The sequence below is a fragment of the Cyprinodon variegatus genome, unplaced genomic scaffold (assembly GCF_000732505.1).
Source record: "Cyprinodon variegatus isolate N-32 unplaced genomic scaffold, C_variegatus-1.0 Scaffold626, whole genome shotgun sequence".
In the NCBI taxonomy this organism is placed as follows: Eukaryota; Metazoa; Chordata; class Actinopteri; order Cyprinodontiformes; family Cyprinodontidae; genus Cyprinodon; species Cyprinodon variegatus.
In genome coordinates, this window is record NW_015151079.1 from 369,380 (window position 1) to 381,026 (window position 11,647).

Sequence of the window (11,647 nt, forward strand, 5' to 3'; positions counted from 1 at the left end):
AATTAAAACATCTTATGAGACACAATAAAAAATAAGAAAACATAATATGTAAAAATTTTATATGAAATGATGAATGTAATTTGATTATATACAAATCTAATTATATCACAACTTATCAAAATTAACCTGAATTTTAATCGTATTGTAATTTTTATTATGAATATAACAAGAGAAACAAGTATAAATAAATAAAATTGTCTCTTTTTATTAACTTTAAAACTTCTCATTTCTTTCTGATTTAGTGCAAAGTAAAGGTTAAGCAAACTTTATGTGTCTAGTTTTTAATAATGACTAATTTCCTTTAAAAGTAATATTATAGATAATTCATCTAATCAGAATTTGTCTCTTAGAAAATATAAAAAAATGTGCTTCAGGATACAATCTTTTTTTTTTATTTATAACTTATTCACAAACTTTACAGTTACAGAGTAAAAAAAAAAAAAAACATAAACTCATATAAATACCACAAAGATAATATTCATCAAACATGAAGAAATTTGCATCTATGCTACTTAAGCATACAAATATGAATTTTACATAACTCAAAACAATATCACATTATCTCAGTTTAATATATTACAGATTTGAATGTATATTTCACATATAGCATATTTTGTAGCAGAACAAACAGGGCCGGGCCAGAACACTTGATCACTGTTGCAAGCATTTGGAAAACCAGCTGAGCACACAGTCTTAGCAATAAGTTACTGGACTTTTTTTCTGACAAAATCCTGCAGAACTTGCACATCTGTTATAAATAATGGGATAAGGGAAGTTTAATTAGCTACAAACATTTCTAACATTTAAAGCCATAACAGTAGTTTCTTGACTTTTGCAAATTTGTAGTAATGACATACTGGTAAAGGCTTATATCATTAATTGTAATGTGTGTGGATGGTTACAGTACCTTGCAAAAATGAATTGAAATATACCCTTATTTTTCCTTCCATTTTCAATTTCACAGTAAAGAGACAATCTTCAATTTATTTTCTTTTAATTTTATATGATTGACCAAGAAGCAAAGTACTCAATACCTGTAAAGTGGCATAAAAATAATGTGATGGTCATATGTGTTCAGCCCTTTTTACTCTGTTCCCCTAATCTAAATCCAATGCAAATATCAGAAGACCCTTAATGATTAAATGCAGTCCTTTTTGTGCATTATTTAACATCAATTTGAATTCTGCCGAAAGACCATTAGTAAAGAAACATAAAGACTAAAGAACAAAGCAGAGAGGTCAGAAAATAAGATGTGGAGTTTTGAGGAGGGATAGGTAAGGTTATAAAATACTATCCCCAGCTTTTAATCTCTTGAGAATCCTGTCGATTACATTATTTGAAGCCAAGAGGCAGGAAAAATAAAACACTGGTGGATGATTTATAGCAGCTGGAGAGATGTATATTTCAAGTGTGAGAATATAGTAAGACACTGTTGGCCTAAAAACACTAAAAAGTCAATTTGTAGACCCTCTGAAAAAGGTAAATATTTTGCAATAACATACACCAATATTTCTTGGTTAGAATGCAAATGAATATTTATGGAAACTAACCCAATGGACACACCTTTCTCCACAATCTAACACTGCTTTGGCAGCATCATGCTCTGTTTCAGCAAATTTAGTTCCACTTAATATTGACTCAGTGGGCTGAAATCATAATTCACAACACAATTATCCAATATTCAAAATATGTCTACACTTCACAGACATGCACTCTTTTGTGTTGGGCTACCATAAATGAACTCGCTTAGATGTATTTAAAAAGTAGGGTTTACAAAAAGTGAACAAGATAACATGTAAAGCAAAACTGTTCAATATAAGGTAATGATTGTCTTTTGGTCTCTTCCTTCTAAATATTTCACTGCTCATATTTTATAACAGATTTTTTAAAGCTTTGGACATCTCCACTTTCAACCCCTTTACTGTAGTCCAAATACAAGGGCAGAGCGACTGTACACCTTCTCTGTCTTTGGCCTTTTTTGTCATTTGACGTCACAGGAAACGTTGCTTTTGACTGTAAGGCTCAGGGCTTCAGAGGCCCGAAAAGACAGAGCACTCATCCTGGAGCTAATGCTTGGGTGAGGCCTTGCAATGCCACCCGGAGAGCAGTGAAGCAGTCTCAGTAGGTTCTTGCGAAAGTTGCGCCCCACAAAACTGTACACAATGGGGTTGACACAACTGTTGAAGTAGGCAATGCAAATTGTGAATGGCATGGCAGTGTCAATGATGTTAAGCATGGTGCAGTCGTGTGTCTCTCTGAGCTGCGTGAGCATCTGCATAAAGTGGAACACCTGATGGGGTGCCCAACACAGAAAGAAAGCCAGGACAGCTGCCGCAAGCATGTGCAGCACCTCATCATCTCGGGAGCAGGAGCTTTTCTGAATGTGGTTAACCCTGAGCAGGGCCCGTCCAATCAGGCAGTAGCAGCTGATGATAATGATAAATGGTATCAGGAACCCCAGTAGACTTTTCATGATACTTATGCCCAGAAGGAGGTCATCCAATCTTTTGGAGTTTTCTTCAGTTGGGTGCAGAATACCACAAACAGTAGTTTTAGAGTTACTAATGTAGTGGACATCCCTTGTTAAGGCTACTGGAACACTGAGCACAAAGGCAAACAACCAGATGATCACACAAGTGATCCGTGCATACATCACAGTGCGGAAACGCCGTGACCGCACAGGATGCACAATGGCCAGATATCGGTCGATGCTGAGAGCTGTGAGGAAAAAGATACTGGTGTAGAGGTTAAACATAACCAGTCCGGCAGCTGTCTTGCACATAAACCCTCCAAAAGGCCAGTGGTAGCCCGTGGCAGCGAAGGTTGCCCACATGGGCAGGGTGATGAGGAAGGTGAGATCAGACACAGCAAGATTCAGTACGAAAATGTTGGCCACGGCTTTGAGTTTCATGTAGCAGTAAATGACTGCCACCACCATGCTGTTACCAATAATCCCGATGATGAAGTTGAAGACATAGACGATGGGCACCAGGGTGAAGATGAATTCGTGACTCCCAGACAGGCCACATGTCAGGTTTATCCCTTCTGTTTGATTCTGCATTTCCCCTCTTTTTTGTAATGCCTTAAAGCAGGGGACTGTGTCAGCAGGGGGTGTGTCTGTGAGGATTGATACAGGCCTTGGGCGAGGGCCTCAGCACGTCCTATAAAAGAAAATGCAACAGAAATGTCACAGACAGTCTGGGATAGAAGCCATCATTACTGCTGGCATGGTCCATAAACGCTAATCCACATGAACACCCATGAAAGTGCTCGCCCTACACCAGCTCATTAAAGACCTGCACATTAAAGCCATCCTGAAGCTTTATTTTTATTTCTGTAAATGAAAAAGCCATGAGAAACAGATGTCATATTGTATTCAATATTCCAAAAATGTCCTTTGAAAGATCATTACTCAGACAGTCTGTGTCGCGGTCCCTCCTCTAATACCTCCCTCAGCTAATGAGCGGTGAAAGCGGTGGTAGATTTTGTGGTGTTTATCAGACTTGTGGACTGACAGCGCCCAGATGACAGTTTTCGCTCAGCGTTATGACCTGTGTTAATTGAAGGCTTTTGTGGCAATGTGCCAAGCTTGGATGACAACGCCGTCAAAGGCAGAGGTGCAAGAGGGGGGAGCGAGGAGAGAGTTAAAGAGCTCAGAGGCTCTAGTCACTGAAAAAAGACTTGTCATGTTTGAAACCCTTGGCGTGCGTAGATAGATCGCACCCAGCGTGGGAACTTCTAATCAGTGCACACCTAAACAAACAGGACAGCAGGGATTCAGCTCGGTGGAAACTTCACTCTGTGAGAAAATCAAACCTGTGTGCCACAGAAAATTTGCCCCAGGGCTAGTTCTTTTTTTGTGCTTAATTTGTATGAGCAGAATGTGAGATGGTTGTAAAAATACAAATTCTCCCCATTTGTGGATAGTCTTTATGTTTAATAGAATGTCATTAGTTGAGCTGATGCAATAATATTAGCATAAGGAGTCTGTTTGAAACATTTAGGCCATAAAGATTGCTTCTGTTACTAATTATGAGCAAAAAGGAGGTTTGGGGATTCATTAAACCAGGCAGGCACATAAAGAGGCATGTGCTGAGTTTAGAGCTTAAAAACAGGTAAATAGCTTGAAGATGCTATAAAAATTAAGTGGGTTGATTTAGTAAAATTAAGCTCACTCTTTTGTGAGATAAAGATGAAAGGGAGAAATTGAATCCGGTACCAGTTAGTGTGTGTTTCTTGCCACAAGATGGAGCTCTAGCAATATGATCACACTCGAATGTTTCTTGGTAAGGAGTAGGAAAGAAGTACTAAACTGTCAAATTCATGATAAAAACAACCCTCAAAACACTCATCTTGTGTTTCTGTTTAATTAGAATTTTTTTTACCATCACAACTCTTTGAGTATTTGTAATCCTGCTGGCCTCTCTGTGCTTAGCTGTCTGGGCTCTGGATTTTAACTCTTTTATCTGAGATTCAAGGATCTCTTAATTTTCCACCAGTTTCGAGGGGATGTATCTGAGCTCTAAGGCAACAGCCGTATCGGTTGCAGATGTGGGTATTGCGTGTTTTAGTTTGGAAGGTGCACTGGTGCCAAGGACAACACAATAATGAAATATCTCACAGAGTTTCCTGTACAGACCTCAACGTGATGGTTTCAGGGCTGAGAGAGTACAGAGATCTCATTGCTCATGTCTCCTATCATCTTTTCTCTATTCACGTATGTGAATTCAAGCTACTTTTTAAAAGAGAACTACACCACAGACAAAAATATTATTTTGGGATTAATGTTACGGTGCATTGTGAAGGTATTCATAACCCTTGAAAGAATAATTCCCCGTATTGTCACACTTTATTACAATTTATGCTTATATAATGACACAAAGTTTCATATTAAATGATCAAGAAGGTAAGTAATATGTCATAGTCTTAATCATATTTTTTCAAGTTAAATTTAAGCATTGTCTTCTGTTCTGCCCTTGCTCTGCTACCCTTAAATGAAACTGAGGACAACATTCATAAATCATCTAACGTGTGTATGGAGTCTCCGTATGTAATTTAATCTCAGTATGAATACAGCTGTTCTGAGGAGGTTTCTAGGGGAGCATGAGTAAAACTAAAAAGATACAGCAGACAGGTCAGAGTAAAGGGCTGTGTATACTCCCGCAGCAGGGTGTCGCAGTTAGCCTGTCGCAGGTATGACACAGATATTTTTGATTTATGACCAATTTTGAAGTGTGGTCTGCGCTATGTTATACCACACAAGAGGGACAATCACAAACTATCTGGGATTTTGGTTGTCCGTGGGTCGGTTTGACAAGCTTGTTCGCCATCTACAACCCCTCATCCAATTCCGGAAAACACATAGTTCAACCGTGAGTTTCCCTGACAGACTGGGCGTGGCGTGTTTTGGCTTCGTGTGCAAACAAACAGACCGTCACACAGAGCTACAAACTAGCATCCTGTACTATGTCTGGGATAGTGTCCGAGGTGTGCCAGGTGTTGTGTACAGCACTACAGCCAGATTTTCTGCAATTAGCCCTAAAATATGTACAGCTATAGGTGTGGGGAAAAAAAAGTGGTTTTGCAAACTTTTGAATCTCTAGGCTACATGCTCACTTTTCAAATGTTGATTTAACCCCTTAAGCCCGGCGGGCCCGTTACAGGGCCCAACTAACTCGTGCTCATGTTTACCTATTTATAGAAATGGCCAAAACACAGTCACATGGTGTTTCCTCCACATGCCTTTTCTAATGGGGCTTTAAAATTTCTAAAACATGTTTCAAAATTATTTTTTAACAAATAATTTTTTGTTTTATTGCTGTGTAAACTAATAAAAAAAAATTTAAAATTACACCTGACATGTGTGACTCAGCAGCTATTCATTTTGAGCCACACCCCCTAATGGCTGGCATCATCAGAAACCAGAGGCTCCGACCTTTCCAACCAGAGGTCGGAGATAATTGTGCAACCATTTCAGGTGATGTGACCAGCATGTGTTACAGAAGCTTGCCTTGTTATACTTATTTTCTATTAATTTTGGTGATATTATTGGTAAATTTTAATGAAACAATAGCTTAATCTTAGGAGCAAAGGCTTTGCCTTATGCAGAAGGTCTGCAGAAGGTCTGGACAGATTCCCTTTTATAAGTGGAAAAATGCATTTATGCACATTTGGCATTGTGACCACATCACATTTTTGCCTAGCACACTGTCCACTAAAATCTTTCTGGAACAAACATGCTTCAACTTATTCAGTCCAAATTTGCTTGAGTTATAGTCAAGTTGTGGTTCTATAAGCTCTGAGGGTTTATCCAGAGTTTCAGATGGGGTTTCAAGGTGTTTTGTAGTGTTTATTTTGGAAAGAAATTTGGCGAGGCTAAATACTTAAAATTTTTTCTTTGTTTAATCCCCTATAAAACAGACATAGTGTTCATTTAAAATAATGGTTCCACCTTAAAATCCTCAACGCCTTTCTGTCACACAAATATAAACAATTGTATTTCCCATTTATAGTTTGAGAGCTGTACTTGCTTTAATCCACATATGTAATTTCAGGCTGAATTTGCTCCTGAGACCCTCAGGGCTTAAAAAAAAAAAAAAAAAAAACAGACGAAAAAGAAAATATGTTTTTCCCATTTCGCAGCTATGTACTAACGTCTGCCACACAAAATCCAAATAAAGTCAAAGTTTGTGGTTTTAACAAGCGGTTCAATTGAGATTAAATTAAGTGCAAATTCTGTTGAGTTCATTAAAATGAAGAAACTAACAAACAACAAAAAAAAAAGATTGACACTTCCCATGCAAATTATATCTATTTGGTGTGTGTAAAAATTTGTGTAAATAAATTCTATAATAGAATTTATCCTGACATTTGTCACTGCACATTAGTGCATTAATGCTAAATTGTAAATCAGGGCTCAAAACATTCTTTTATTTGCTAGTTTTTAACACTGGTACGACTTAGTTGTTGCAACGTTTTTTTTTTTTTTTTTATCTCGCTTAAACAAATTTTTATTAATGTCTTATTTTACATATTTATGCTGATTTTTATTGTTATATTGTGTTTTATAATTTTTTAACTATGTTCAGCATTTTCAGCGCTATACAAATAAAGTTCATGTTGATGATTTGTTCTTATCAGTCGGTTTAGTGACCTATCAATAGGATAAAAGACCAGGATTAAACAAATACATTGGGGGGACATATTATTGGTACTAAATTACCTGATCTTACTAAAAGGTTTTGAAGGAGGGACACAAATGTCAAAAAGACATTCTCAACTCCCCTTAAAATATTTATCAAAATTGTGCAGAAATACCTTTCAATATAATTTAAAGTTCTAATTCAGGAGAACTTGAACTCCAGCCAACTAGTAAGAGATCTAGGCAGCCCATGAAGGACCAACAGATGTAAATATTCTTATTGCCCAGGGTATTATTCAGAAAAAGTTATAATTTGACTGGGTGTGACTTTTTATCACTTTAATCTGATCCTTTTCAATTGCTACTAGCACAAATGTTTTTCAGGAAGTTCTCTTTTTTTATTTTTTTTATTGCCATTGTTGTAGTGTTATATGGTTTTAACCTGCCTGCTAGAAAAAATTTCCCACTGTGACAATAAGAAATTGATACAATCCGTTAAGTTTTTTTTAAGTTTTAAGGAGCTTTAATCAAGGAATTACCTGATATATTTCTGAACATTTCTGATGACCACAAGTGAAAATTAATTGAAAACACATTGTACAGATTATATACCATTATTGAACTACTGTAGGTAACCACTGGTACTTTTCCATGATAGGAATGGTGACAGAGTAGTGCTATTTAAACAAGGCTTAAAGTCATTTTTGCACTTCCACATATGAGAGTCCTGCATAAAACGCTGAGGTGGCTCAGACAGCAGGCTGATCGGAAGCAGGTTAATAAGCGCAGCTCTGTCCAGTGAGCTTCAGCTCTGAGTGAGATGGCACATTACTGATGGGCAGCCATAAACCCCGGGTGACCACACTCAGGAAGGTAAACATCTACTTCACAAGCTCCATGAGCAAGCTGCATCCTCTAAGACAAGAAAAAGGTCTGTGTGTGTGTTTGCATGTCTGCAAACACAAAGCTGCTAACAAGGAATGATAGAAATCTAGATTTTCAGGAAGTTTGGGTACATTTCTGACCAACAGTTTACGTACTGACGGACTTTTGTAGTTGCAGCATTCCACTTCTAATCCTATTTTAGGGGGCATTCAAATGTGCCTCTTCCTGCATGAACACATGGGAATCCTGCTGGAGAAAGCGGGGCTAAACAGGAACTAGTTTCCCATCAACCAAGCTATTCGAGGCTGCCCTAAACTGTAGCACTGATCCACTCTGACATGAGCACCAGCATCTGGTCAGCCATAGAGAAAAGCCAGTAAAATCTCTGGCTGATGGAGTTAATGATTTATACAAAGCCCATTAGGAAGCGAGGTTCACCATCCCTACCAGGCAGTCTCCTGATTGTCCTCTCATTTCAGCCCTGTTTGGTCAACAGGAAGTTGTGTAACAATGGGTGCATTCAACTCAATGCATCCTGCACATCTTAACAAGTCAGAGGACTGCAAACGTACCTCCATGTCGACAGCTAACACATACCTAATGGTGTAATCTGCAAGGCGGTGTCTTTTATCTTTTTCTCCTTATAGATAACATTGAAACATCTATTATCCTACCATTTTACTTCAATGTCACAAATTACAGTTGCTATGAAGATGTCCCTTCAGCCAAAGCGTAGCATATTTTACATATATATTTATATTTTTGCATATATATAATTTAGCACTATTTAGCTTCTTTATTTATAGAAAGTTATATATAGTCTTAACCATGCTAAGCATTTTTCCGGGATCATTACTACTACTACAATATGATTGGAAACAGTCCAATTACATCTTTAAGCGAACGGCTTCGCTTTTTGCTGCTCCTCTTTTAAAGAATATCCTACTGCTGCACATTAGGGAGGCTCCTTCACGGCCGAATTTTTAAACTTGGCTAAAAACCTACTTTTATTGACTGGGTTTTAACACTGGCAAGACTAAGTTGTTTTGACCTTGCTTATTTAATTTCAACACATTTTTATTATTGCATTTATTATTTTACATCTTTATGCTGCATTTTATTTTTTTATTCTATGTGTTATGTTTGGCTATGTTCAGCGCTTTGTTTGCAGTAGTTAGCTTTTTTAAAGTGCTTTACAAATTAAGTTGATAGTGATGATTGCTTAAATATCTGCTTTAGAAAATAAAACAAGCATATCTGACTCCAAAAAGCTGAATACTTGCTGGAAGAAAGGACTCTATTTCACCGTTGCAATCTGGTTAGTAGATGTGATAAAAGCACCTTGATACCAAAGCCAGAGATTAATATTAAATGTGTATTATTGTAAAAAGCATCCATATAAACCTACACATATATGTATATATGCATGGCAGGAATGCTTTTAAAGAGGAATAGGAAATCTAGTTAGAAGTAATGGAAGGTGGGTGGAGTTCAATACAGTTTCTACCTTTTTGACCAACCATCCATACGTTCTTTAAAAAAAGTTTAATTTCCCTACTGCCAATAAAGATTTTTTTGACAGGCTATTTTAAAATTAAAAATAATAAACAGAGACAAACAATTATTTTTGTTACAGCTGACAGACAGATTTAAGAGCTTTTGAGAAATGCCGGATTTGTTTCCTTTGCCGAACAAACTTCTTGGTTAAAGGATGATGGAATTAAATCTATTTCTTTTAGGGGGCATGAATATTTATGAGCTTGACTATTTGAGTCTGCATAATGTAACATTGATGATTATTGCACTGTTTATAGTATATTCCCTTAGTTTTTTCATTATGCTGTTTTTGCTTTCTTTTGATATTTTCATTTCAGTTTACTAAACCTATATCTGTTATAAGGATAAAGGACAGCAAATGTCCTCCTATGCATGTATAATTGGAAACCTTTTTTTTTCTCAATTCTTAGCAGATGAAGCACTGTATCATAACCAACCATATAATGCACTCATGTAGTTCTTTGTGGTTGTGATAGTGCTCAAACAGATTTTTCCTTAATGAATGTGATTTGATATATCACACAACTTGAAATACACATAAGGACTAAAAAGTTGTGCATTGTCTTTTTTTTTATATCTACTTCCTGTGCCCTGGCAAGGCTTTGTTTTGCAACACCCCTGGTGTCCATGAACTAACTTGAGACATGACTTATGGTTTGCAGCAGAGCAGCTAATGGAAACTTTATGCCTCAGAAGTCATGTCCATGGCCTTTTGTTTACAAAACTGAACTCACAAGTGATCTGCACAATTAAACTGCGCAATCTATTGCCTGTGGATTTCCATTTATTTCCTGTACTGTACTGGCATGTCTGTTCATAACAACATGACAGATAAGAAGTCCTTTTCTCACCTACTTATTTTTAGTTTATTAGAAGGATAACTTTGCTGTAGAGCTTTCAAACCATCTCAGTCCTTAATATGGAAAAATCAAAGGTGAAAGAAGCATCTAAGAAAAAATGAGGCCATTATCTTACATTTTAATTAAGAATAAACTCTTTCTGGAACAATCAAAGCTCATAAAGTGAGCTTGAAACGACCTGTATGATCTTTCTTAAAACAAGAAAACAAGGCCCTCTTACCTTTAAATGACACTTTTAATCAGTGAGGCATTCATGCAGGTATGCAACTTCTGTTTTATCAGGAAGTGGATGTAATTACATGGGCCTATGAAACCCCTAGATTGTATAGGCTGTACAATGTAGTGCAGATTCCACTCATACCAACTGAAAAGCTACAGTATTCCTTTGAAAGCGCTTTCACATGAATAAACTAAACAAACAACAACAGGTCTTAGCAGTCAAAATCGGGATTATAAACTATGACATGTGCAGTTGTCATTGGATAAATATTATTACCAGCTTTCCTCCACAGGAAAGATATATACTGCCTGAAAAAAGCTTCAATTATTTGATCAATTTCTGAGATCAAAAGCTTTGGTAATAGAGCAATGGTGTTGGCTCTTACCTGCAGCTGTGGAACCAGGAGGCTATGTGATGCTTTCAGAGCTGAACGAACAGAGAGACACAGGGAGACAACCAGAGAGTGCCACTGTCTGCCTGTGATTTAACTCATCTCGTGGAGCGAGACAAGCAGGAGTACTGGCTGACACACAGACAAACCCCCTCCCCAACCCTCCAAAACTCCTTTGCTCTCCCTCCCTCTCCCTCTACTTTCTCACTAACACACTACAACGATGCATGGGGTTTGTTGGAGCCATTTGTTTTGTCCTAACCAATTTAAGTTTACCCAACAGTCCATAGTTGCACTCACATGCAAACAGCTTCAGTAATGTTTCCCTCTCTTCTCCTCTGTTTTGAATTTATTCTAATGTATGCTTTTTATCTTTGTTTATTTGTTTGAACTGCTTTTATAAAATAAAATTTAGCCTTGCATCGAATATTCCTTATGTTCTTGCCCCCTTTGGCTAAGAGGTGGTCTCATCATAACAACACTCTGTCCCTCGTCCTAAACTCATTCTGAAAGCAGTAACCAGGCTTTGATTATGATGGCGCCTGTCATCATATGTTATTAATAGCTGCTAAAAGCTGGCTCTTAGTTTGAAT

The 11,647-nt window shown here is 37.2% G+C and overlaps 1 protein-coding gene across 1 annotated transcript; it reads right to left on the reverse strand.

Annotated features, from left to right (window-relative positions):
• Window positions 1-410: 410 nt before the first annotated feature.
• On the reverse strand, window positions 411-11,200 carry agtr1 (angiotensin II receptor type 1). Its single transcript, XM_015393129.1, has 2 exons — window positions 11,049-11,200; window positions 411-3,161 (listed from the first exon to the last, which is right to left on the reverse strand). The coding sequence occupies exon 2, from the start codon at window positions 3,059-3,061 to the stop codon at window positions 1,982-1,984; it is 1,080 nt and encodes a 359-aa protein (XP_015248615.1). The 5' UTR covers window positions 3,062-3,161; window positions 11,049-11,200; the 3' UTR covers window positions 411-1,981.
• Between the last annotated feature and the right edge of the window lie 447 nt (window positions 11,201-11,647).

What these genes read in the sequence shown, in the direction of transcription:
- agtr1 (XM_015393129.1), bottom strand. Translation starts at nt 3,061, where the DNA reads ATGCAGAATCAAACAGAAGGGATAAACCTGACATGTGGCCTGTCTGGG.